At 44.2% G+C, this 25,983-nt stretch overlaps 1 protein-coding gene across 10 annotated transcripts in view; it reads left to right on the top strand.

The window, feature by feature from the left end:
- The window catches only part of supt20 (SPT20 homolog, SAGA complex component), a 50,995-nt gene that overhangs the window by 11,334 nt on the left and 13,678 nt on the right, over positions 1-25,983 (top strand). For all 10 annotated transcript variants that reach the window (XM_078402828.1, XM_078402829.1, XM_078402827.1 and 7 more), the window contains exons 10-20: positions 199-338; positions 4,293-4,449; positions 4,547-4,603; positions 5,347-5,412; positions 7,251-7,417; positions 9,534-9,566; positions 9,659-9,776; positions 10,650-10,758; positions 12,642-12,797; positions 19,568-19,880; positions 25,618-25,772. In XM_078402828.1, coding sequence (XP_078258954.1) covers positions 199-338; positions 4,293-4,449; positions 4,547-4,603; positions 5,347-5,412; positions 7,251-7,417; positions 9,534-9,566; positions 9,659-9,776; positions 10,650-10,758; positions 12,642-12,797; positions 19,568-19,880; positions 25,618-25,772 — 1,471 coding nt within the window. The remainder of the gene's footprint in view (positions 1-198; positions 339-4,292; positions 4,450-4,546; positions 4,604-5,346; positions 5,413-7,250; positions 7,418-9,533; positions 9,567-9,658; positions 9,777-10,649; positions 10,759-12,641; positions 12,798-19,567; positions 19,881-25,617; positions 25,773-25,983) is intronic.

Genomic DNA, 25,983 nt, shown 5'->3' with positions numbered 1-25,983 from the left:
CGATAGCAGCACATACCTGACCAGATGTTTATGACCTTGCTGCATAAATAAAACTAGTTACAATGGCGAAACCGTTTCAAAGACTCTGGTTTATTTAAAAATATACAAATCTTTTAAAACTTGGTATGGCCACTTGATCCATTTTGTTATTTAAAACTTGCAACGTTGTTTTTAAAGTTGATCTTTCTCTCAACGCAGGATGACAAGCTTGTCCTTGAAAGTCAGTTGGTGCTCCACACGGCAGAGCCACTTTGTCTCGACCCTTCATTCACTGTTACGTGCACAACCAATAAACTTCTTTACAACAAACAGAAGATGAACACTAGACCTATGAGAAGGTAGGTAAAAGTTGGAAAAGTGCCGAGTAAAGTTTTGTGTTAACATTCTGTTGTTGTCCCAACCTCTTTAATTAACACCGTGGGATTATTCTGTAGTTTTAGTTTTAGAGATTCAGCTTGGAAACAGGCCCATTGGCCTACTGAGACCACTCTGGCCACCAATCACCCATTCACACTAGTTCTATGGTACCCCACTTTCACATCCAGCACAAAAGCGGCAATTTACAGAGGCCAATTCATCATCAGCGGTCACTCGAAGCGAGTGTGACTGTCCTATCCATAGTGTCGGACGTCTGTGCGTGACTTTGTTTAACGTGGGGAGACTGGTGCACAGACAGCCACCACACGGTCCTTGACAGATTTGGGTCAGGATCTAGTGGAATGGAGTCCAAGACAACCGGGGACTGCTGCAGCCTTCATCCGCCTTCCCAGCCATTGTGACATTCCACTCAAAGTCAGCCATCATCCTCCGCCTGTTCCACCGTTGAGATCTTGGTTGGATTGCTCTTTGTCAGGGACCTCCCCCTCGACCTTACCGCCATGGGTGGCCCTACCAGGAGCACAGCTCCAGACGGCATCGCTCTAGAGACCAATTAAACCTGCATGTCTTTAGGATGTGAGTGGAAAACAAAACACCTGGAGAAAACCCACGTGGTCCCTGGGAGAATGTGCCTGGCGCTGTGAGGCAGCAATACTACCGCTGCGCCACTGTGCTGCCCCTGCGTTTCCATGTTTAAACTCAGCAACATTTCTCGTCCTTTTACATGATCCATCAGCATTTATCTAATGTTTAAAACAGGCAAATAAATGTTTATTTTTATTCTTAAAGATCAGCCACGTCTAATCCAAATCAGTTTTTTATTTGCTGAAAGTTTGTGCAAACTCACCTGAAATCTCTACCCATATCCTAATATGTCGTAATAAAGAGGTGCTCGGCATATCTTGGTAAACGGTGATTTGAACTTTGCAGAGGACAAATGGGATTCAGGCCATGAGCAAAGTGTAAATGGGGCATCTTGTTTGGCAAGTTGGATGAGTTAGACTGAAGGGCCTGTTTCCGCACGGTATGACTTTGAATCCAAAGTCTATTGAAACTGGTCAGAATGAATCAATGGTTGACATGATGATTGACTCGGACGGGTGTCAAGGTTATGGGGAACAGGCAGGAGAATGGAGGGTTGAGACGGAGAAATAGATCAACTGATTGAATGGCAGAGCAGACTCGATGGGGCTGAGTGTCCTAATTCTGCTCCCATGTTTTTTATGAACTTGGGTTACACAGTGGGGTAATTGGGATTATGGAGCCTGTTCCCAAAATACTTCCCCACTGAAACTTTGGTCACCTGGCCAGGCTCAATGCTTCATATCAGGTCTAGTCCGGCTCCATCCATAGTTGGGCATATCTTTCAACAAACCATATTGTGTCAAGAAACACTCCTGGATGCACAAACAAATTTGAGCCCTTGGCATTAAAGAAGCCCCAGAAACCTCTAACTGACCCCTCCACATACCCCCCTCCTCCTTTCTCCCCCAAACCATTGATTAGTCCCTCGGGATAGATGCTGGTAGCTGAGTATTCAAACAGTTCCAGCTTCTGAACAAGATGTGAACGTTGAGTTCTTGCATTCAGTCTTTCTCCTGAGCTTTATCCTGTAGCCGGGGAAAAAGAGGGACGGATGGTGAACTACAGGCGTACTATGTTTTGCCAAAAGGATATATCTTAAGTGAAGCAAGGTGCAGAACATCAGCTTACAGTACTTCAAAATAAAATATATTTTGCAGCACCAAAAGTGCTGTAGGAACTCAATGAGTCAGGCACCATCTGTGGAGCAAATGGATCGATCGACTCTGTTTAGGGTTGGGGACCCATCTCCAGACTGACCCAAAACATCACCTGTCCATTCCCTCCACAGATGCTGCCTGACACTGAGCTCCTTGTGTTTTGTTCAAGATTCCAGCATCCTTGTGTCTCTACTTGCATGAACTGGAGGCACAAATGTTTTCTATGGCCCAGTTTAATTCTGTGTCCTCTACCTAAAATTAGATTAAAGAGAAAATAATTTGAATTAACAGTTATATTCTGCATTAAAATCAATTTATCGGGTTATTGGTATCAAAGTCCTAGAGACCTTTGAACTATCTTTAATAGGATTTTATGTTGCATCCTTTATCTGTACACTGTGGACTGCCTAATTCAAGTCAAGTCAAGTTTATTTGGCACATACACATACATGATGTGTAGTGAAATTAAAGTGGCAATGACTGCGGATTGTGCAAAAAAAGAATTACAGTTACAGCATATACAGAACTTTATTGTCATTCGGTACAGATACCGAACGAAATTACAGCAGTCACAGAAAAGAACACAGGACACACGACCCCAACACAAACATCCATCCCAGTGACTCCAAACACCCCCTCACTGTGATGGAAGGCAACAAAACTTCCACTCTCTTCCCCGCCCACGGACAGGCAGCTCGACCCCTACCGAGGCGACCGACACGCACAGCCCCTGTAAGGGGATGGAAGGCCCCACGGCCGAGCCGCACCGGGCACTGAAACGTCCCGCGGCCGAGCCGCGCCAGCAATGTTAAGTCCAGCGGCCGAGCCGCGCCGGGCCCTGAACCGTTCCGCGGCCGAGCCGCGCCGGGCGATGGAAGGCCGAGCCGCACCGAGCGTTGAAACGTCCCGCGGCCGTACCGGGCGATGGAAGGCTCCGCGGCTGCGCCGGACACTGTTAGGTCCCGCAGCCGAGCCGCGCCGGTGATGTTAAGTCCAGCGGCCGAGCCGCGCCAGGCGATGGAAGGCCCTGGGGAAGAGACCTAATAAAAGAAAGGTTTCCCCCACCCCCCCCCCACCCCACCCCCCCCCCCCCCCCACCCCACACATACACAGCCAAAAACAGAAACAAAAACCATCCCAACACCGACACACTACCAAAAAAAAGGAAAAAAGACAAACAAACTGTCATATAAATTAAAGATAATACAGAGAAGACAAAATGTAATCCCTGGAGTTATAAAAGTTAACAGTCTTGATGGCCTGTGGGAAGAAACTCCGTCTCATCCTCTCCTTTTTCACAGCGTGACAGCGGAGGCGCTTGCCTGACCGTAGCAGCTGGAACAGTCCATTACTGGGGTGGCAGGGGTCCCTCATAATCTTGCTTGCTCTTGATCTGCACCTCCTGATGTATAGGTCCTGAAGGGAGGCAAGTGTAGTTCCCATGGTGCGTTCTGCCGAACGCACTACTCTCTGCAGGGCCTTCCTGTCCTGGGCAGAGCTGTTCCCAAACCAGACTAATGTTGCCAGACAGGATGCTCTCTCCAGCCCCAGAGTAGAAGTATTGAAGGATCCTCAGAGACACCCTGAATTTCCTCAGCTGTCTAAGGTGGTAAAGGGTATAAGAAAATAACTGCAGATGCTGGTACAAATCGAAGGTATTTATTCACAAAATGCTGGAGTAACTCAGCAGGTCAGGCAGCATCTCGGGAGAGAAGGAATGGGTGACGTTTCGGGTCGAGACCCTTCTTCAGACTGAAGAAGGGTCTCGACCCGGAACGTCACCCATTCCTTCTCTCCCAAGATGCTGCCTGACCTGCTGAGTTACTCCAGCATTTTGTGAATAAATAAGGTGGTAAAGGCCCTGCTTTGCCTTACCCACCAGTGCGGCAATGTGCGTTGTCCATGTCAGATCCTCTTTGATGTGGACTCCCAGGTATTTAAAACTGCTCACCCTATTCACAGTAGACCCATTTATCTCCAGTGGCGTGTACGTCCTTGGATGTTGAGCCCTTATAAAGTCCACAATCAGCTCCTTAATTATGTATAGTCTTACCGCTGGCTGCATAGCATGCAACAAAAAGCTTTTCACCATACCTCGGTACACATGACAATAATAATTAAACTAACTTAATTTGTGTCTGTTTAAGAGTGCTTTTTGGCTATTCTCAACAGGAATATGAAGAGATATTCCCGGCCGGCATTGAACAAACAGCAGGAGATAGCCCAGTACACACCGTCACCTCATCTTAAGTTGTTTGATTATTTACAAAAGAGAAAGGAAAGAAAGCCGGTGTTACCTGTTGACCTTAAAATTTCAAGAGCTGGAAATGTAGGTTGCTTTTTATTTTTCAAACAATAAATCTCAACTTTTGTCTTCAACACAGTGGTACCAACATAATTTTTTTTCTCCCCATCTCTCGTGGCAGTGTGTCGATATGTGGAGGCAGAATCCTTGCCAGCTCACAGTGCCATCTGAAATTGATGTAAGTCTCTCTGTCTTTAATCAAGAATGTTTTATCCTGTGCTATTCCATACCGACCAAGATGCACCATCTAAGCTACTCCCATTTGCCCACATTTTCCTACGATACTTTCCGCTCCATGTACCTGTCCAAATGTCTTTTAAACGTTGTTAAGAGACCCACCCAACTACTTCCTCTGGCAATTATTTCCATATACTCACCACCCTCTGTGTGTAAAAACTTGCCTCTCAGGATCCTATTAAATCTTTCCCCTTTGTCCTCTGGTTCTAGATTCCCCTACTGTGAATAAAATATTCTACATTCACCCAATCTATTCCCCTCATGATTTTGTAACCTCCTTAAGATCCTGCTGCGCTACAAGGAAAAAAGTCCTAGCCTGTCCAACCTCTCCCTGGAACTCAAGCCCTTGAGACAACATCTTCTCCACACTCTTTCCCGCTTAATGACATCTCTCCCATAGCAGAATGACTAAAACTGAATGTAATACTCCAGTGTGGCCTCACCAACATCTTGTACAATTGTAACATACCGTCCCAACTTCTGTACTCAATTCCCCAACTGATGAAGGCTAGCTTGCCAGAAGCCACCCTACCTACCTGTGATGCCACTTTCAGGGGACTTTGATAGATTTTTATATCGTTTTGAATTGCCGTTAGGCGGGTGATTCCTTTATTGTGTAAAGGTAACCATGTGAATAATACTGTATTTTTGTTCATTTTGATTTCAAATTTGGCACTTGTCTAGGTGGAAAAGTATGTCACGGTGGAAAAAATTAATCGATCTGACGAGTTACAAACCTGGCCACCCCATGTAAGTGCTGCAGTTCTTTTGATTATTTTATTCAAATATTTTGTGGGACACTTTGGACACCAGAGCTTATTTTCAGTTGCAGCTCTCTAACTGATTCAAGCAGTGTAGGACATTGTAAACTTTTGCAGAAACAAGGAACTGCACGTGCTGGTTCACAATAAAAGACACTGGGATAATTGCTGGAGTAAGTCAGCGGGTCAGGCAGCATCTCTGGAGAACATGGATAGGTGTTTCAGGTTGGGGCCCTTCATTCAGACTGAAATATTAATCTTGAATTTAATGTATTACGAGTATCCAATATTAGAGTAAGCAAACAATTGGTAAATTTTGGCTATAGCCTTGGAAGAGTGTGCCCGAGCACAGTACAGCTGTGATAATCTGCTCTCTAACTTGGTCTCCATTTCCCAAGCTTCCTTTAAACTTTCCCCTGCTCCCTTTAAACTCACTGGGGCTTTATTTCCCACATTCATTAAACTCACCAGAACTCCATTTCACACGTTCTCTTTAAACTAACTGGGGCCCCATTTCCCACATTCTTTAAACTTACTGGGACCCCATTGCCTGTGTTCTCTTAAAACCTATTGGAGCCCCGTTTCCTACGTTTTTTAAACTCATCAGGACGCTGTAACACGTTCTTTAATCTCACCAGGGTGCCGTGTACCACACTCTTTAATTATTGGGGCTTGGTTTCCAGTGCTGCATTTAAACTCACCAAGGCCCCTTATCCCGCACTCCCGTTAAGCTTATTGGGGCCTCGTTTCCCACATTCTCGTTAACACCTTGGATCTTGGCTTCCAGGGCCCGATTTCACACTCTCCCTTTAAACTCAACAGCATCCCGTTTCCTGCACTTTCTGTTTACTGTGCTTCCTTTAAACTGGTTAGGCTAACTGGAAAATATATGATGCTCTTGTGTAATATCCAAGAACAAAGTGAATTGTGTGCATTGGAATATTAATGGAATAATATCTAATGGCCCTGAAAATCAGCCAGTCCGTCGGTTATTGATGGAAGAATGGATCGACTGGGCTTATATTCACTGGAATTTAGAAGGATGAAAATGGGATCTTATAGAAACATATAACATTCTTAAGGGATTGGACTGGCTAGATGCAGGAAAAATGTTCCCAATGTTGGAGTCCAGAACCAGGAGTCATATTTAGGACTGAGATGACGAAAAACTTTTTCACCTAGAGAGTTGTGAATCTGTGGAATTCTCTGCCACAGAAGGCAGTGGAGGCCAATTCACTGGATATATTCAAGAGGGAGTTAGATATTGCTCTTAGGGCTAACGGAATCTAGGGATATGGGGAGAAAGGGTATTGATTTTGGATGATCAGTCATGGTCATATTGAATGGCTCTAATGGCCTACTCCTACACCTATTTTCTATGTTTCTATATTCTGGGCTTTACTAGTGTGGGTGGTGGCAAAGGAATAGTTCAGGAACAGTTTCTTCCCAGCTGTTCAGGCAACTGAACAGTCAGTCCTCTCATCAGCTACAGTGTGGCCCTGACCTCCCATCCACCTCATTGAAACCTTTGAATGATCGTTTATCAGTCTTTATCAGATTTCAATGTTTTATCTTTGCACTAAACATTATTCCCTTCATCTTGTATCTGCACACTGTGGACGGCTTGATTGCAATCATGTAGCCTTTTGACTAGAGAGCATGCAAACAAAAGTTTTGTTGCTGTACCTCGGTACACTTGACAATAATAAACTAAACTAAAGAGCAAGCATGCTACTGGTAAAATTTACACTTTCATCTGAGTTTTGATGTAAAGTTCTATTTAATGAAGTCATTTAAAGCTGATGTATAATTATTGAATTCTTTCAGGAAACAAACGATGAATATATCTTTGAGTGGGAAGAGACAGATCAAGTTCATGCATCCAAACTAACCATTTATCAGTCACCAGATGACCCCCTATTTTATGGTAAGATACAAATGATGAAGGACCCCAAACCAGAGGAAGAGAACAGCCATTTGGTTACTCACATCCCGTAAGTAGAAATGAATGGTTCGAGCACTGAAATTGGAGGTTGTGTGAAAAGAAGTGTTTCGGGGCAAACCTTTCTGTGCCCCTTATTAAAACAAAACTACTAGACCCCAAGCAAGTATCAATGAGCAATGTGTTTATCTTATTGAAATATAGGAAAGACGATAGTCAACTTACCTCCCATCAAACACATTTGATCGTGCCCAAACTTTTGTTAATAATATTTGTACATAGAAGGTGAAAGAAATTGAACAGCACAGATAGGCTGAAGTTTCATTCGCCCTTTATTCACCTTTTGGGTCATATCTGTTCCAAGATGGTGATACTGTGTTTGTTAATTCCTGTACTCCAAAGCCATCATTACACAGGCAGTAGGTGTATGGAACGGGCCGCCAGAGGGGGTAGCTGAGGCAGGTACTACAACATTTAAAAGCCATTTGGACGTACATGGATTGGGAAGGTTTAGAGGGATCTGGGCCAAACACAAGTGGTACTAGTGTAGAAGGGGCATTTTGGTTGGCATGGACAAGTTGGGTTGAAGGGCCTGCTTCCGTGCTGTATAACTCAGTGACCCTCTGTGACTATTTTCGTATTAATGATTTGGATATGAATGTAAGTGGCATACTTAGTATGTATGTGGATGACACTAAGCTAGTATAGTGGACAGTGAAAAAGGTGATCTGAAATTACAGAAGGTTATTGAGCAAATGGGCCAAGGAATGGCAGATGGCATTTAATTTGGATAAAAGAGAAATTTCTTATTTTGGTATGACAAACCAGGGCAGGACATGTACAGTAAATGGTAGGGCCCTGGGGAATGTTGCAGAACATGAGATCCTAGGGATGCAGATACATAGTTCCATCAAGCTAGCAACACAGGTGGACAAACCAGTGAAGAAAATGTTTGGCACACTTCATTTGTCAGTGGAGTGAGTATATTACGTGGGACATCATGTTGCAGCCGTTCAGGACATTGATAGAGCCACATTTGGAGTAGTGTGGTCATCCAGCGAGGGAAAGTATGTCATTCAAGTTGAATGGGTGCAGGAGAAGATCTACGAGGACGTTACTGCATCTGGAAAGTTTGAGTTGTAAAGCTGAGCTGGATAGGCTTGCTCTTTATACTCTGGAGCGAGGGGCGACCTTAGAGAGGCACAGCGATAGCGTTGCTGCCTTACAGCGCCAGAGACCTGGCGATCAATCCTGACCAGGTGCTGTCTGTACGAGGTTTGTACGTTCTCCCTGTGACCGCGTGGGGTTGCTCTGGTTTCCTCCCACATTCCAAAGACATCCAGGTTTGTAGGTTAATTCGATTCTGTTGGATTGTAATTTGTTCCTGGTGTGTAGGATAGTGCTGGCATATGGGATAATCGCTGGTCGGCGTGGACTGAATGGCCTGTTTCCACGCTATATCTCGAAATTCTAAAGAGATTGATAAAATCAGAGGGGCATAATAAGGTGAATAGCCATACTCTTTTGCCCAGAGTAGGGGTGTCTAAAGCTGGAGTGCTTAGGTTTAAGGTGAGGGGAAAGATTCAATACGAATCTTAGGGGCAACTTTTTCACACACAGGGTGGTACATACATGCACTGAGCTGCCAGAGGGTGGTCGAGGTGGGTACAATTACAACATGTAAAAGACACTGACATGTGCATCAAGAAGAGCCAGGTGTAGGCATGTGAGACTAGGTCAGTATGGAGCAGTTGGGCTGAAGGGCCCATCTCTGTGCTATAGGTTCTATGACTCTAATTCTAATACCGCAACAAATTTCCAGTAAAATCAAAACTTCACTGGCTACGTGAAAACTACTTATGTACTTTGTATTTTAAAATATAATTTGCATGAAAGAGAGAAATTCAATTTGTGGTTAATGGATTACTTGTGTAAAAGCACTCTACTCCGGCAGCCCATGGGCACACAGTACAATATGTCAGTTTATAATTACATCTCGGCACTTGACTAAAGTATTGGCATTGATTAAGTGCTCGTGCTGTTACAAGGCTTTAAACACAGCTTTTCAAGTTGCAAGAGTGTGTATCGAACATCATATATGTTCATGTGTGACAGCATCTGTACTGCTCCCCTGAATCTCAATTGTAAAATCTTGTTTCGTACACTAGGTTCCCTGTAGGTACAAAAGCAGAGGCTGACAGGTGAGTGCCTTTGCTTTTCTTCTCACCACTTTTTGCACTTTAGAGTTTCCATGAGTATTTAATGTTTTGCAATGCGTCTTGTTAAACTGCAGGTTTGTAAAGCAGTATTTTGAGGTCTTGCAGCAGGATACCAAGTGTCCAGTGAAGATTTCCCACAATGCAACGGGCTTGGTCAGTCAGAGTCACCTGTCCCCTGGGAAAGAAATTGAGGTGGGTACACAGTAGGGTGTTGTACTAGTTAAAGTTGGATAAAGCATGGAAACAGGCCCTTCGGCCCCACAACCACCACGACCAAGATGCCCCATTTGCCAGTAATTGGCCCATACTCCTCTAAACCCTTTCAATCCACATACCTGTCCAAAGAAGACCAAAAACGTCACCTATTCATGTTACCAATTATACCAATTTCCATCCTGCCCTTAAATATAGCTGGGCTATCTCCGACATCTCCCTCCCGTTTCTGGACCTCACCATCTCCATCACAGGAGACAGACTAGTGACGAACATTTACTATAAAAATCTACGACCACCTATTCATGTTCTCCTGAGATGCCTAACCCGCTGAGTTACCCCAGCACTCTGTCTTTAAATGTTTCGTTTGGAGATATGGCGTGGAAACAGGCCAGGATAAGGTGACAATTCGGGTCGAGACTCTTCTTTAGACTTTATGTACTGCTCCTGTTCAAAATTTCCTCCAGGTATATTAACCAGCATCTGCCGTTCTTTGTTCTTCTACATGCAAATCTGCCCTTCGGCTCTGTCTTTTAAATGTTGTTACAGTACCTGCCTCAAACACCTCTGGAACTCATTCCATACACCCACCACCCATTCTCTCTATCAACATACTCTATGGTTCAATAGTACTTTGTCACATGTACCAAGATATAATGAAATTCATTTTTGTATACAGTTCAGTACAGGTATCATTACACAAGTTTAGTTTAGAAATACAGCGCGGAAACAGGCCCTTTGGCCCACCGAGTCCGCGCCGACCAGCAATCCCCGTACACTAGAACTATCCTAACAAGTCAATGTTATTTTATACCAATTAAACATTAATTAGCCATAATGTTTATTTTGTAGGAATCTGAAGAAATTTCTGGATCTGTCCAGTCTTCGGTCCTGGGAAAGGGCGTAAAGCACAGACCGCCTCCTATTAAACTACCCAGTGGATCCAGTGCCAGCTCTTCAGGTAAACCCTTTAGATTGAGTTATTGAGACGCCGACTTCATGACCTTCTGCGATGGGTATTAGTATATTATTGTCATGTGTACTGAGGTATAGTGCAAACCTTCTGTTGTCCAGTCAGATAACGCTGTACATGAATACAATCAAACCATACACACGTCCTGGGCTTTCTGTCCTGGGCCTCCTACATTGCCAGAATGAGGCCACATGCAAACTGGAGCAACAGCACCTCATAATTCGCTTGGGTAACTTACAACTGAATGGTAACAACAATGAATTCTCCACTTTTAGGTAACTAGCCTACAAACAACCACCTTTTCTATATTTTATCCTTGTCCCTCTCTTCCATTTGCTTCACCTGGACTGGCACCCATTCCTCTCCTTACCCAATATTCCTTCCCCTGGCTTTACAATTCGCAATCCTTCTCTCCTTACCTCACTTTTATCAACCCCCCCCCACCACCTGTATCCACCTATCACTTTAGGCTTCGTCCCGCCCTCACTTCCGACTTTCTTCCCCCACCATCACAATCAGACTGAAGGAAGGTCCCGACCTGAAACATCACCTTTCCATGCCCTCCAGAGACGCTGCCTGACCAGCTGAGTTACCCCGGCGCTTTGTGTCCTTATAACAGTTCTTGAGCACTGGGTACACACAAACCTCTCTGTGTGCAGCACTGAATTGGTAGATAAAGTTTCTTTTAAAAAGAAAGCTTGTATAAAGATGAGTAATACAACCAAATGGCTTAACGTTATTCCCTTATCAAGTATCTATATTCTGTAAATGGATCGATTGTAATCGTATATTGTCTTTCTGCTGCCTGGTTAGCACCCGACAAAAGCTTTTCACTCTACCTCACTACACGTGACAATAAACTGAACAAACAAATACCTATATGTTAACATTCCAATATAATCATGCATTTCAATTTCATCATTTTGTAAGTAAATTGCTTTTAGGTTGAAAGATTGTTGAAGCACTTCAATGAGTTGCTCCAGCGTTTTGTGTCTCTGATGAGGTTGGCTGGAAAACAGGACTGTACCCTAGCTAATGGAAGGACCGTTCTGAAGTCTGAGGAAGAAGCTGTTCCTGAGTTTGATGGTGTGCTTTCAAGCTTCTGTCTCTACTGTTGGACGGAGCGAGGAGTAAAAGGAATGACTGGGGGGAAGGATTTGTTTGACCAAGCAGAATGTATCCATGACCATCTTTTAATCATGCAGAACAAGCTGGAATGGGTACAGAGATTTATGAGGTGGTTGCCAGGACTCGAGGGCCTAAGCTATAGGGAGCAGTTGAGCAGGCAAAGTCTCTATTCCTTAGAGCACAAGAGGACAAGGGCTGATCTTATAGAAGTGTACAAAATCGTGAGAGGAATAGATCAGGTAAACGCACAGAATCTCTTGCCCAGAGTTGGGGGAAACGAGATCCAGTGGACAGAAGTTTAAGGTGAGAAGGTAAAGATTTAATAGGAACCTGAGGGGTAACATTTTTGCACAAAGAGTGGTGGGTATATGGAATGAGCTGTCAGAGGAGGTAGTTGATGCAGGTACTATCACAACGTTTAAGAAACATTTAGACGGGTACATGAATAGGTTTCGAGGGATATGGGCCAAATGCAGGCAGGTGGGATTAGTGTGATGGGGCATGTTGGTCAGTGTGGGCAAAGTGGGCTGATAGGCCTGTTTCCACACTGTATGGCTCCGAGAACAGGGATTGAAAGGCATGCAGGAAATAATACTTTGGTTGTTTTGAAGGAGGATGCCCAAGAGAAGACCAGCAGTAAAAATGGGAAATGGAAAATTAAAGAAATTATTTTTCCTCGAGTTCAGTGGTGAGATTTTCTTTTGAGATGTTGGCCTAAAATATGTTTGTGCTCTGTATTTTAGGAAATGTCTTTGGTCCTTTGCAACCAAGTGGCCATCTGAAGTCCACAACTCCCCCTCCTCCCACGACCAAAAGTTCTAATCTATCCCGAAAGCACTCAGTGGATCAAGTGAACATGCTCTCGCCACCGGCCATGTCCCCTGTGAGTTCATCACAAAGTGAGTGGAATAACTAGCAACACACGTGTGGCTAGTTCACTGTTAATGATGTGCATAGGCATCAAGAAGCTCAATTGTTTTAAATGGCTTTCCCCTCAGAACGCTCTTTTGTGACGAATTTGTGCCAGATTTAACTGTATCACTTACTTAACTTTGATGTATATAATTGTACAATACAGCTTTTGAATGTTTGTGTACTCAAGAACAGTTAAAGTGAAAATAAACAAGTGTTGTAGTTGACCAAATATTAAGCTTTTACACCTATTGCTATAGTTGAATGTGTAAAATAACCGATGGTGTAAAGCCAGTGATCAATTCAAAGAACCGCATCACATGCTTAAGGTTTCTTGTAGTAAAACAGGAATAGTATATTAATCAGTAAATCGCTATAACAAGTTCATCCTCAGAAATGTGCTTTAAATCTGAATTGGAATTATTTAATATGCTCAAGATAAATGTCATCAACAGGTTTATTTAGCACCTTGTGCATAGTAAAACATTGCAAGTCACTTCGTTCCTATTGAACTTGTAATGGCAGGACTGCTTCATTTTAAGAATGTACAGTATTAAAGATGACAGGAGAGATTGAGAGGTTCAAGAAAGTAAGTTAAAGACTGAAAACTGTCCAAGTGCCTAACCGGTGAGTAATAATAATTGAGAGCGCACAAAAGACTGGAAATAGAAGAACCTGGTGATCACAGAGCATTGTGACGAGGTTACTGAGGCACGGAGGGGCAAAGAAATTGGGGCAACTTGCAAAATTTGGATGAGTGTCGTTTAAAAAACAAGTCCAGGGTGTTTTATTGTCATGTGTCCCGAAAGGGACCAAATGAAATCTTTTCTTGACCAAGTGTCACTGTAAATCAGCAAGCACAGTGGATTGGAGTTTTAGTGGGAGTTATTGCTAATTAGGATGCAACGTCATTCAATCTTTGTAGTTTAGTTTGTAGTTCAGAAGATTGTTGAGTGGCACAGTGGCGCAGCAAAGAGTTGCTGCCTCACAGCCCCGGAGATCCGAGTTCAATCCTGAGTATGGGTGCTGTCTGGACTGTTTCTAAGTTCTCCCTGTGACCAGGTGGGCTTTCTCCAGGTGCTCTGGTTTCACATTCCAAACATCCGGGGTTTGTGGGTTAATCGTCCCTCTGTAAATTGCCCTGGGTGTGCAGGCCGAGGATGAGAATGTGGAATAACATAGAACTAGCGTGAACGGGTGAACGATGGGCGGCGTGGACTCGGTGGGCTGAAGGACCTGTTTCCATGCTGATATCTCTAAAACTAAAACATACCAGAGTGAAACGGGTGTAGCTCATTGGACTGGCTGGGCTACTTTGGCATGTTTTATCTACCTGTTCCAGTGGTCCGTTTAACGTTATTTCAGAACCGCTTGACTGAGAACGTGTTGAAATTACTCCCACAACCAACGCCAGCCAGGGCGCAGCGTAGAGCCGCTGCCTTACAGAGCCAGCGACCTGGGTTCAATCCTCACCACGGGTGCTGTCTGTACAGAGTTTGTACGTTCTCCCCATGACCTGCGTGGGTTTTCTCCGGGTGCTCCGGTTTCCTTCCACACTCCGAAGGCGTACAGGTTTGTAGCTAATTGGCTCCTGTAAACTGTCCCTAGTGTGTAGGATAGTGTTAGTGCGGGGATTGTTGGTCGGTGCGGACTCGAGGGGTCGAAGGGCCTGTTTCTGCGCTATATCTCTAAACTAAATTAAACTATAAACACATTTGGCTGTTTGTGGAATGTTGTCAACAGCGAAAGGCTATAAAATAATTATCATTGCACATTGTGATCGTTTACGGTGCAGTGCTTTCAAGTGTTTCGGTATGAATGGTGCTCTATAACTTCACCGATTAATTTCATTGTAAATATTTAATAGCTAAGATTTTCACTCTTTATTACACTTCTGTTTCAATGAACCTGTACTTTCACACAATGCAAGTGTTATTGGTTTGACTGAAAATTATTTTCTCTGCAATTTGTTTGCAAGAGAATCCATACGTTGCTAGGGCCTTGAGCATTAGTCATCGACACCTTCCCATTCAAGGTATATAACCACCTTGAGTGTGCCCAGTCTGCCTGTTCTTATTTGACCCAATCATTTTGACTTTATGAGGCAGTGGTGCAGCTGATGGTGTCACTGCCTCACAGTGCGACAGACCCAGCTTCGATCCTGACCTGTGGAGTTTGCACCTTTTCCCTGTGACCTCCGGGTGCTCCGGTTTCCTCCCACATCCCAAAGACGTGCGGGTTTGTATGTTAATTGGCCCTCTGTAAATTGTCCTTGGTATATAGGGAGTGGATAGGAAAGTGAGATAACCTAGAACTAGTATGAAGGGGTGATCGATGGTCTTGACTTATTCACTGAAATTCCTCCTTATCTCTATTTTATCCACTATATATAAATACAATCAAGTCAAACTCAAGTACAATAGAGAGAGCAAAGGGGAAGGTGCCGAGTGTTGAATATAGTTCTCAGCATTGTAGTGCAGGAAAATAACTGCAGATGCTGGTTCAAATTGAATTCTCCATCACAGGAGACAGACTAGTGGCCGGCATCTACTACAAACCTACTGACTCCCACAGCTATCTTGACTACACTTCTTCCCACCCTGTTTCCTGTAAAACCACTATCCTCTACTCCCAACTCCTCCGTCTACTCCGCATCTCCATCCAGGATGAGGTGTTTCATACTTCCCCTCTTCCATTATGGATGAGGCTCTCACTAGGGTCTCTTCTATATCCCGCAGCTCCGCTCTTGCTCCCCCTCTCCCCATTCGTAACAAGGATAGAGTTCCCCTTGTCCTCCTCTTCCACCCCATCAGCTAGCGTACTCAACAAATTATCTTCCAACATTTCCGTCTCCTCCCACTACTGGCCATATCTTCCCATCTCCACTCCTTTCTGCTTTCCGCAGAGACCGTTCCCTCCATAACTCCCTGGTCTACTCGTCCCTTCCCACCCAAACCACTCCCTCCCCAGGTACTTTCTCCTGCAACCGCAGGAGATGCAACACCTGTCCCTTTACCTACCCCCTCCAAGGACCCAAACAGTCTTTCCAGGTGAGGCAGAGGTTCACCTGAACCACCTCCAACCTCATCTATTGTATCCGCTGTTCCAGATGTCAACTTCTTTATATCGGCGAGACCAAATGCAGGCTCGGCAATCGTTTCGCTCAAATCCTTCGCTCAGTCCGTCTTAAGCAACCTGATCTCCCGGTGGCTGAGCACTTCAACTCCCCCTGCCACTCCCAGTATGACCTTTCTGTCATGGGTCTCCTCCATTGTTATAGTGAGGCCCAGTGCAAATTGGAGGAACAGCATCTCATATTTTGCTTGGGCAGTTTACACCCCAACGGTATGAACATTGACTTCTCCAACTTCAGATAGTTCCTCTGTCCCCCTCTTTCCCCTCCCCTTCCCAGTTCTCCCACTGTCTTCCTGTCTCCTACTACATCCTATCGTTGTCCCGCCCCCTCCCCTGACATCAGTCTAAAGAAGGGTCTCGACCCGAAACGTCACCCATTCCTTCTCTCCTGAGATGCTGCCTGACCCGCTGAGTTACTCCAGCATTTTGTGTCTACCTTCAGCATTGTAGTGCATCAGTTCTATATATTTGATTTATCTGCATCTGTCAACTGTAATTCTTGGTTTGATTTGTAAGTTAAATAGCTTTCTATTGCATTTTGCACAGTTTAATGAATATTAGAGTCATACGGCAAGAGAACAGGCCCTTCAGCCCAACTCGTCCATGCCGACCAAGATGCCCTATCTACGCTATTCCCACCTGCCAGTATTTAGTCCATATCCCTCTAAATATGTTCTATCCATATACCTATCCAAGTGTCTTTTAAAAGGTGTTATAGACAATAGACAATAGGTGCAGGAGGAGGCCATTCGGCCCTTTGAGCCAGCACCGCCATTCAATGTGATCATGGCTGATCATTCTCAATCAGTACCCCGTTCCTGCCTTCTCCCCATAGTATCTGCCTCAACCACCTCCTCTGGCAGCTCATTCCATACACCTAACACCCATCTCATCATAGATAAATCCAAATAATTTGACTCGGCTATTTTAAAAAGTTGCCAAACGTCTACACTCCAGATTCCAGGCACAATATGATCAACACATGAGTGAATCACAGTTTTTTCAAAACTACCAGTTTCGTCTGGTGAAACAAAAGTTGTGAAACATTATCTCTATGTTCATCCGTTGCGGAAGAATACCTTGCTTTCATTAGCACTGGTGGACTTTCTGATTTTTGTTGAATCTGGTTAAAGTAATCACATACAAAAAAATCAACCAAAATAGAAGATGTGTCAGCATCTATGGAGAAAAACCTTTTTGGAACAAAGCCACAAACAAACGACTGTAAGAACTCAGCAGGCCAGGCAGCACCCGTATAGTTTATTATTGTCACGTGTACCGAGGTACACTGAATTTTTTTGTTGTTGCGTGCTATCCAGTCAGTGGAAAGACTGCACATGATTACATGATAGACACAAAATGTTAGTGTAACTCAGCGGGTCAAGCAGCATCTCAGGATTTTAAAAAATAGGTGACATTTTGGGATAGAACCCTTCTTCAGACTGACATCTGCCAGCATCTGCAGTTCATTTCTATACATGATTACAATCAAGCCATCCACAGTGTAGAGAAACACGATAAAGGTAATAACATTTAGTGCAAGATAAATTCCAGTAAAGTCTGATTAAAGATGGTCTCTCTAAATAAAGCCTACCCACCTCCAGAGATGCTGCCTGACCCGCTGAGTTACTCTAGCACCCTGTGTCTATTTTGGTAAAGCAGCATCTGCAGTTGCTTGTGTCTTGATACAGCTTATCATTTCTAGTAATGAACTAAGTTCAAGAAGTGGGTGATTTATAATCAGAAAAGTAAATAGTGTGGGAGAAAGCAGGGGCTGCAATAGTGAATCCCTGTGCGAGAATTATGTGAAGCCAGAGTGAAAGTGAGCCTAAGTACAAGCGAGAAGTAAAAAATATACAGAATGCATTCAAATAAAGTTCCTTGTGCTTTATTGGAATGATATACGAGATGCTAATGGATCAGAATAGGAATGGGGGAGAAGCTGAAATGGTAAGACATAGATTTGCACTCAAAGATAGATTGGATTATTGCGTGAAATGATCATTTAGTCTGCTTTTGATTACCATTGCACAGGGGGAGCATGGGGGATGTGGGGGGTGGAAACTGCAATCTCTCCTCTCCTGCCCAACTCCTCCCCCATTGCCAATCCGTTAAAATGTGGGAGGCTTGTGAACTCAGATCAACATGCAACACTTGATGGACACAAAATGCTGGAGTAACTCAGCGGGTCAGGCAGCATCTTGGGAGAAAATAAATAGGTGACCTTTCGTGTCGAGACCCTTCTTTAGACTGCCATCCATCCATCCATCTTCATCCTGCCATCCATCTTCTGCCTCGGGGGAGTCTGAAGAAGGACCTCGACCCGAAACGTCACCTATTCCTTTTCTCCAGATACGGTGCCTGACCCATTGAGTTACTCCAGCATTTTGTCTATCTTCAGTGTAAACCAGCTTCACCAGTCCCTTCCTACACACGCAACACATGATCTTGTGCATCACACTGATTTCCAGGGATTGGAAATTACATCGTTTTGTGTGTATTCCATCTACAAATTTCTGCCCGTCTGATACTTTCTAAAATTGGATGTATAATTATGACACTTCAAAACAGTTGATAATACACTGAAAGAAGAGGGATACACGGTAGGACCTTCAGTCTACGGTCTTTACGTGTGCAAGCAGACAGATCACAACTTGGGTTTGTAGAGTTACCACAAGCACCACAATATCTCCTAGTTTCCCCTACTGAATGGAATTAAAGGAACACATTTAAAGTGCTTGACAGAAGGGCACTAACCAGATCATGAATCCTCATTGATGTGAAACAGTTTTTAAATGGTGCAACATTCTCTTCGCATCTTTCAGAGTTAGCATATTTGTAAACTTTAGATCTAAACAAATTGATTCCGTTGTTGTTAAAATATATTACAAAGAATGCAAACTTTGCATGTTAGTCTATGCTCCAAAATAAAATTTGACTACATGTGCTCCTTGCATTTCAGAAGTGAAATTTGGAAGCGCATTTAATCAGCTTGATATGTGCAATTATTGTTAAAGATGTATACTTACCTATGGTACAAGTTGTTTTCGACAATAAGCTGTAAAGTTTTCGTGATTTTATTTTATGATCACTAAAATTTATCAATAGTTCACTTAGGACATGCATGTATGACCACTTTGGGATATGTATTCACTGCAAGATTACCCTTTGGGACAGTGTGTCAGTCTAATTAACCCAATAGTGTGGATTTACTGTATGATAAGTATAATATTAAAAGTCTATACTCATAAAAATCAACATGCTCTCTATTAAATAATTATTTCAAGGCGTAGAAGTTGCAGTTAATGGATTAGATTTTATTTCCTCTCTGAAGCAGTGCAAGATCTTTTCATACCCTAGCTTTCTGTAGCTGTATACTGCAGCTACGATGTGTGAAATTATTGTATCGCTCAAAATAAATGGACAATGTTTTGATGGCAGTTTGCAAATGGCCTTGAAATGTACTTGACATCATGCGATTGCAAGTCACGATATTGATTCATTTGAAACACTTTTCCTCCCTCGGCGTTTAACCGTAAATGCTTTTTTAAATTGCACAGTTTTGCATAACAAATCTTTACGCCAGTTTTAAAGTATTAACTTTTTTTTTCTCAATGAGCAGGATCTGGGACACCCAAGCCATCCACCCCTACACCAACCAACACCCCTTCATCAACTCCACACCCTTGTGATGTACAAACCCCAACATCTGCAGCTACCCCCACAGCCACCCCTTCTATACAAGAATCAGCCCTCAACCCACAGACCCTTCTAACCCCTTTTGCCCAACAGCAGTTGGCTCTCGGTCAAGCCCTGCCAGTAGCGAGCATTCCTCTGTCTACAATGGTAACCTCCATTACCACAGGGAGCTCGAACACCCAGGGAATGGCGAATGCAGCCGGCCTCAACTTCATCAATGTAGTCGGCTCTGTTTGGTAAGAAAACTTGTATGCCTTCTTAAACTTTCCCTGAGCATTTTAACGCATGCATTATTTACGGCTTTGGTGTTTTTTGTTTAAATTTATAGATTTAGGTTTACTGTTGTCAGATGTACCCAGGAATAGCGAAAAGGTTTTGTTTGAGTGCGATAAGATCAAATCAATCAAAACGAGGTTTATTATTGTCATGTGTACCGTGAGGAACAGTGAAGAGCTTTTATTTGCATGCTGCACCATCAAATTAAACAAATCTAGGTTGAGCTTTATTAGTATCATGGAGTCCCAGGTGTAGTGAAAAGCTTTTGGTTATGTGCTATAAAAGATCAAACTGATTATGCCGTCACCGTCGCATACAACACATAATCCTCCGATATTTCTGCCACCTCCAACGGGATCCCACCATTAGGCACTTTTTCCCATCTCCACCCCTTTCCGCCTTCCGCAGAAACCTTTCTCTCCGCAACTCCCTGGTTAACTCACCTCTTTCCACTCAAACCACCCCCCCCTCCCCAGGTACCTTCCCCTGCAACCGCAGAAGATGCAACACCTGTCCCTATGTCTCCACCCTCGACTCTGTCCAGGGACACCAACAGTCCTTTCAGGTTAGGCAGAGGTTCACTTGCACCTCCTCCAACCTCATCTAGCGTATCCGTTGTTCAAGATGTGGACTCTTATACATCGGCGAGACCAAACGTAGACTGGTCGATCGTTTCGCGGAACACCTTCGCTCAGCCCACCTGAACCTATCTGATCTCCCGGTTGCCAGACACTTTAATTCTCCTTCCCATTCCCACACAGACCTTTCTGGCCTCGGTCTCCTCCATTGTCAGAGTGACGCTAAATGCAATTTGGAGGAACAGCATCTGATATTTCATAGAAAATAGGTGCAGGAGGAGGCCATTTGGCCCTTCGAGCCAGCAACCCCATTCATTGTGATCATGGCTGATCATCCACAATCAGTAACCCATGCCTGCCTTCACCCCATATCCCTTGATTCCACTAGCCCCCAGAGCTCTATCTAACTCTCTAAAGTCCATCCAGTGATTTGGCCTCCACTTCCCTCTGCGGCAGAGAATTCCACAAATTCACAACACTCTGGGTGAAAAAGTTCCTTCTCGCCTCAGTTTTAAATGGCCTCCCCATTATTCTAAGACTGTGGTCCCTGGTTCTGGACTCCCCCAACATTGGGAACATTTTTCCTGCATCTAGCTTGTCCAGTCCTTTTATAATTTTATATGTCTCTATAAGATCCCCTCTCATCCTTCTAAACTCCGGTGAATACAAGCCTAGTCTTTTCAATCTTTCCTCATATGACAGTCCCGCCATCCCAGGGATCAATCTCGTGAACCTACGCTGCACTGCCTCAATTACAAGGATGTCCTTCCCCAAATTAGGAGACGAAAACTGTACACAATACTCCAGATGTGGTCTTACCAGGGTCCTATACAACTGCAGAAGAACCTCTTTACTCCTATACTGAAATCCTCTCGTTATGAAGACCAACATGCCATTAGCTTTCTTCACTGCCTGCTATACCTGCACGCCAACTTTCAGTGACTGGTGTACAAGGACACCCAGGTCTCGCTGCACTTCCCCCTTACCTAACCTGACACCATTGAGATAATAATCTGCCTCCTTGTTTTTGCCGCCAAAGTGGATAACCTCACATCTATCTACATTATACTGCATGTGCCCACTCACTCAACCTGTCCAGGTCACCCTGCAACCTCCTAACATCCTCTTCGCAGTTCACACTGCCACCCAGCTTTGTGTCATCTGAAAACTTGCTAGCATTACTTCTAATTCCTTCATCCAAATCATTCATCTATATGGTGAATACTTGTGGCCCTAACACCGAGCCTTGCGGCACTCCACTCGCCACTGCCTGCCATTCTGAAAAGGACCCTTTTGCTCCTACTCTTTCCTTCCTGTCTGCCAACCAATTCTCTATCCATGTCAACACTCTGCCCCCAATACCATGTGCTCTAATTTTGCTCACCAATCTCCTGTGTGGGACCTTATCAAAGGCTTTCAGAAAGTCTAGATACACTACATCCACTGGCTCCCCATTCATCTGCTTGGGCAGCTTACAACCCAGTTGTGTGATATTTAATTCCTCTCACTTCAGGTAGCCCCGGCATTCCTTCTCCCTCTATCCCTCCCCCACCCAAGTCGCACCAGCTTCCCATTTTCACCCTACAAACAGATAACAAGGGCCTGTTTCCTTTATCATTGTTACTTTTTTGCATATATTTTATTCATTGTTCTGTATCTCTCTACATCATCATCTGTATCTCTCGTTTCCCTTATCCCTAACCAGTCTGAAGAAGGGTCTTGACCCGAAACGTCACACATTCCTAATCTCCAGAGATGCCTCCTGTCCCACTGAGTTTCTCCAGCTTTTTGTGTCTATATCTTTGGTTTAAACCAGCATCTGCAGTTCCTTACTACACAAATCGATTATGGTATGGAACAAGCTGCCAGAGGAGGTAGTAGAGGCAGGGACTATCCAAACATTTAAGAAGCAGTTAGACAGGTACCTGGATAGGACAGGTTTGGAGGGATATGGACCAAACGCGGGCAGGTGGGACTAGTGTCGCTGGGACATGTTGACCGGTGTGGGCAAGTTGGGCCAAAGGGCCTGTTTTCACGCTGTCTCACTCTATGACTCTACGGTGCAGCAGCGGTAGAGTTGCTGCCTTACAGTGCCAGAGACCCGGTTCGATCCTGACCAGGGGTGCTGTCTGTACAGAGTTTTCACGTTCTCCACATTACCTGCATAGGTTTTCTCTGGGTGCTCCTGTTTCCTCCCACACTCCAAAGACGTACAGGTTTGCAGGCTAATTGGTTTGGCAAAATTGTAAATTGTCTCTAGTCTGGAGGATTGTGCTAGTGTACAGGGATCGCTGGTCGGCACGGACTCGGTGGGCTGAAGGGCTTGTTTCCTCGCTGTATCTCTAAACTAAACTAGATTTAGATTTATTATTGTCATGTGTACCCAGGTATCGTGCAAAGCTTTTGTTTATGTGCTAGAAGATATTTATCACCTGTACCAAGGTAGAGTAAAAAGCTTTTATTCACATGCTGTACCATCAAATCAAATAAAACTAGGTTTAGGTTTATTATTGTCATGTGTAATGGGGAACAGTGAAAAGCTTTGTCTAGATAGAGCTCTAAAGGATAGCGGAGTCGGGGGGTATGGGGAGAAGGCAGGAACGGGGTACTGATTGTGAATGATCAGCCAGGATCACATTGAATGCCGGTGCTGGCTCGAAGGGCCGAATGGCCTCCTCTGGCATCTATTGTCTATTGTCTATTGCATGCTGACCAAACAGATCAAATAAACCATAGGTAGACACAAATGCTGGAGTAACTCAGCGGGTCAGGCAGCATAAACCATACATGACTTAGTGCCTCGGCTCCAGGGGGATATTGGGCAGGTTAGGACTTTATTCCAGGAGCACAGGAGGATGAGAGGATATCTTATGGAGGTGTATGAAATCATGAGGGGAATAGATAGGGTAAATGCATAAAGTCTTTTACCCAGAGTAGGGTAATCAAGAATGAGGGAACATAGATTTAAGGTGAGAGGGGAAAGATTTAATAGGAAACTGAGGGTCAACTTTTTCATGCAGAGGGTGGTGGGTGTATGAGTGGTTCAAAACAGTTAATTTCCTTATTATATACACTTCAGGTGAAGTTTGGTAGCTGTTCTGCAAAGTCTGAGATAACAGTGTTGAAAGAAGTTATTGTTAAACTGAAAATAAATAAAGGTTTTGCAAGGAATGGAGAGAGATGGATCACTTACAGGAAGAGGAGATTAATTTAACATGGCATCATGGTCAGCATGGACATTGTGGGCCGAAGGGCCCATTCATGTGCTGTACTGTTGTATGTTTATAGACCTATTTGGTACTTCCCTGAAATGTTAGACTATTATTCTTAAGTATTAAAGGTTGCATTTACCACCAGGAATTGTCCTGGTCATATTTTGTTAAACAATTCTTTACCTGTGAATACACCCAGCACCAATTCATAAGTCATAGGAGCAGAATTAGGCCATTATTCGCCCCATCAAGTCTACTCAACCATTCAATCATGGCTGATCTGTCTTTCCTTCTCAACTCCATTCTCCTGACTTTGCTCCCATAATCCCTGACACCCGTACTAACTAATCAAGAATCTGTCAATATCCACCATAAAAATACCCAATAACTTGGCCTCCACAGCCATCTGAGGCAATGAATTCCACAGATTCACCACCCTCTAGTTCCTCTTCATCTTCTTTCTAAAGGAACGTCCTTTTACTCTGAGGCTACGCCCTCTGGTCCTAGACTCTCCCACTAGTGGAAACATCCTTTCCACATCCACTCTATCTAGGCCTGTCATCCAGCAATTATTCCTACCTCCACCAGGCTGCATTAGGATGAAATTGCTGCTGCTCAGTTTTCACTGAATCTTTTTTTGTGACTTTTTAGGTTAGTGCCTGGTGGAATTTATTTTTTAGTAACCACATTAGGTTAGAAATTTCCTGATTCTTCAGCTTTCCTTCAGCCCAGAACAAAAGGATGCTCCTGTGATTTATGAACTTTTTGGTACATGCCTTAAAGCGTTTAGTCAAAGACTAAAGGACATAGCTCTTAGGTGAGAGGGGCAAACTCTAAAGGAGATGTGAAGGGCAAGTTTTTTTACACGGAGGGTAGTGGGTGCCTGGAACGTGCTGCCAGGGGTGGTGGTGGAGGCAGATACAATAGTGGGGTTTAAGAGACTTTTGGATAGGCACATGGATTTGCAGGGAATGTAGAGATGTGGGTAGGCAGGAACTGCAGAAGGCTTGGATAGAGTGGATGTGGAGAGGATGTTTCCACTAGCGGGAGTGTCTAGGACTAGAGGTCATAGCAGAGTTAAAGGACGTTCTTTTAGGAAGGAGATGAGAAATTTCTAAGTCAGGGGGTGATGGATCTGTGGAATTCTTTGCCACAGAAGGCTGTGGAGCCCAAGTCAGTGAATATTTTTAAGACAGAGATAGATAGATTTTTGATTAGTACATGTGTCAGAGGTTACGGGGAGAAGGCAGGATATTGGGGTTAGGAGGGAGAGAGAGAGAGATCAGCCATGACGGAGTAGACTTGATGGGCCAAATGGCCTAATTCTACTCCTATCACTTATGACCTCATGACCTTGTGGTTTAAAAGGGATAAGGATCACAAGCAGGCAGATAAGAGTTGGTTTTGGCATCATGTTTGGCACAGGCATTGTGGTCTGAAGGGTCTGTTCCTGTGAGGTACTGTTCTATGTTCTTGTTTCAACCAATGCTGAAGAAGTGGTAGAATAGCTGAAAGAAATATAACATATGACCAATATGAACGGGCGGCTCGGTGGTGCAGCGGTAGAGTTGCTGCCTTACAGCGAATGCAGCGCCGGAGACTCAGGTTCGATCCTGACTACGGGGGCCGTCTGTACGGAGTTTGTACGTTCTCCCCGTGACCTGCGTGGGTTTTCTCCGAGATCTTCGGTTTCCTCCCACACTCCAAAGACGTACAGGTATGTAGGTTAATTCACTGGGTAAATGTAAAAATTGTCCCTAGTGTGTGTACGATAGTGTTAGTGTGCGGGTATCGCTGGGCGGCGTGGACCCGGTGGGCCGAAGGGCCTGTTTCCGCGCTGTATCTCTAAAAATGTTAATTTTTTTAAAATAAATAAATAAATAATATCTGTTTTGTTTCCCTTCCAGTGGAGCACAGACATTAATGAGTGGCTCAAATCCCATGCTGGGGAGCAGTTCCGGTGCCAAAGCCCCCACTGCTCTAAATCTAAGCAGTATTCTACCTCCAGCAGCACTGGTGCCAGGCTCCCTCCCAACCACCATGCAGTCTGCAGCCCAAGCTGGTGAGTACTCCACAAGATTAAACACTTTACAAAGTATTGTGAACAATTGCTCTGATTATCATAGTGTAAGAAAATAACCGCAGATGCTGATACAAATCGAAGGTATTTATTCACAAAATGCTGGAGTAACTCAGCAGGTCAGGCAGCATCTCAGGGGAGAAGGAATGGGTGACGTTTCGGGTCGCCCATCCACCTTTGTACCCCGGGGTGC

The sequence above is a fragment of the Rhinoraja longicauda genome, chromosome 7 (genome assembly GCF_053455715.1).
Source record: "Rhinoraja longicauda isolate Sanriku21f chromosome 7, sRhiLon1.1, whole genome shotgun sequence".
Taxonomy (NCBI): domain Eukaryota; kingdom Metazoa; phylum Chordata; class Chondrichthyes; order Rajiformes; family Arhynchobatidae; genus Rhinoraja; species Rhinoraja longicauda.
The sequence above is the reverse complement of the archived record's forward strand: the minus strand, read 5'-3'. Positions and strand labels throughout refer to the sequence as shown.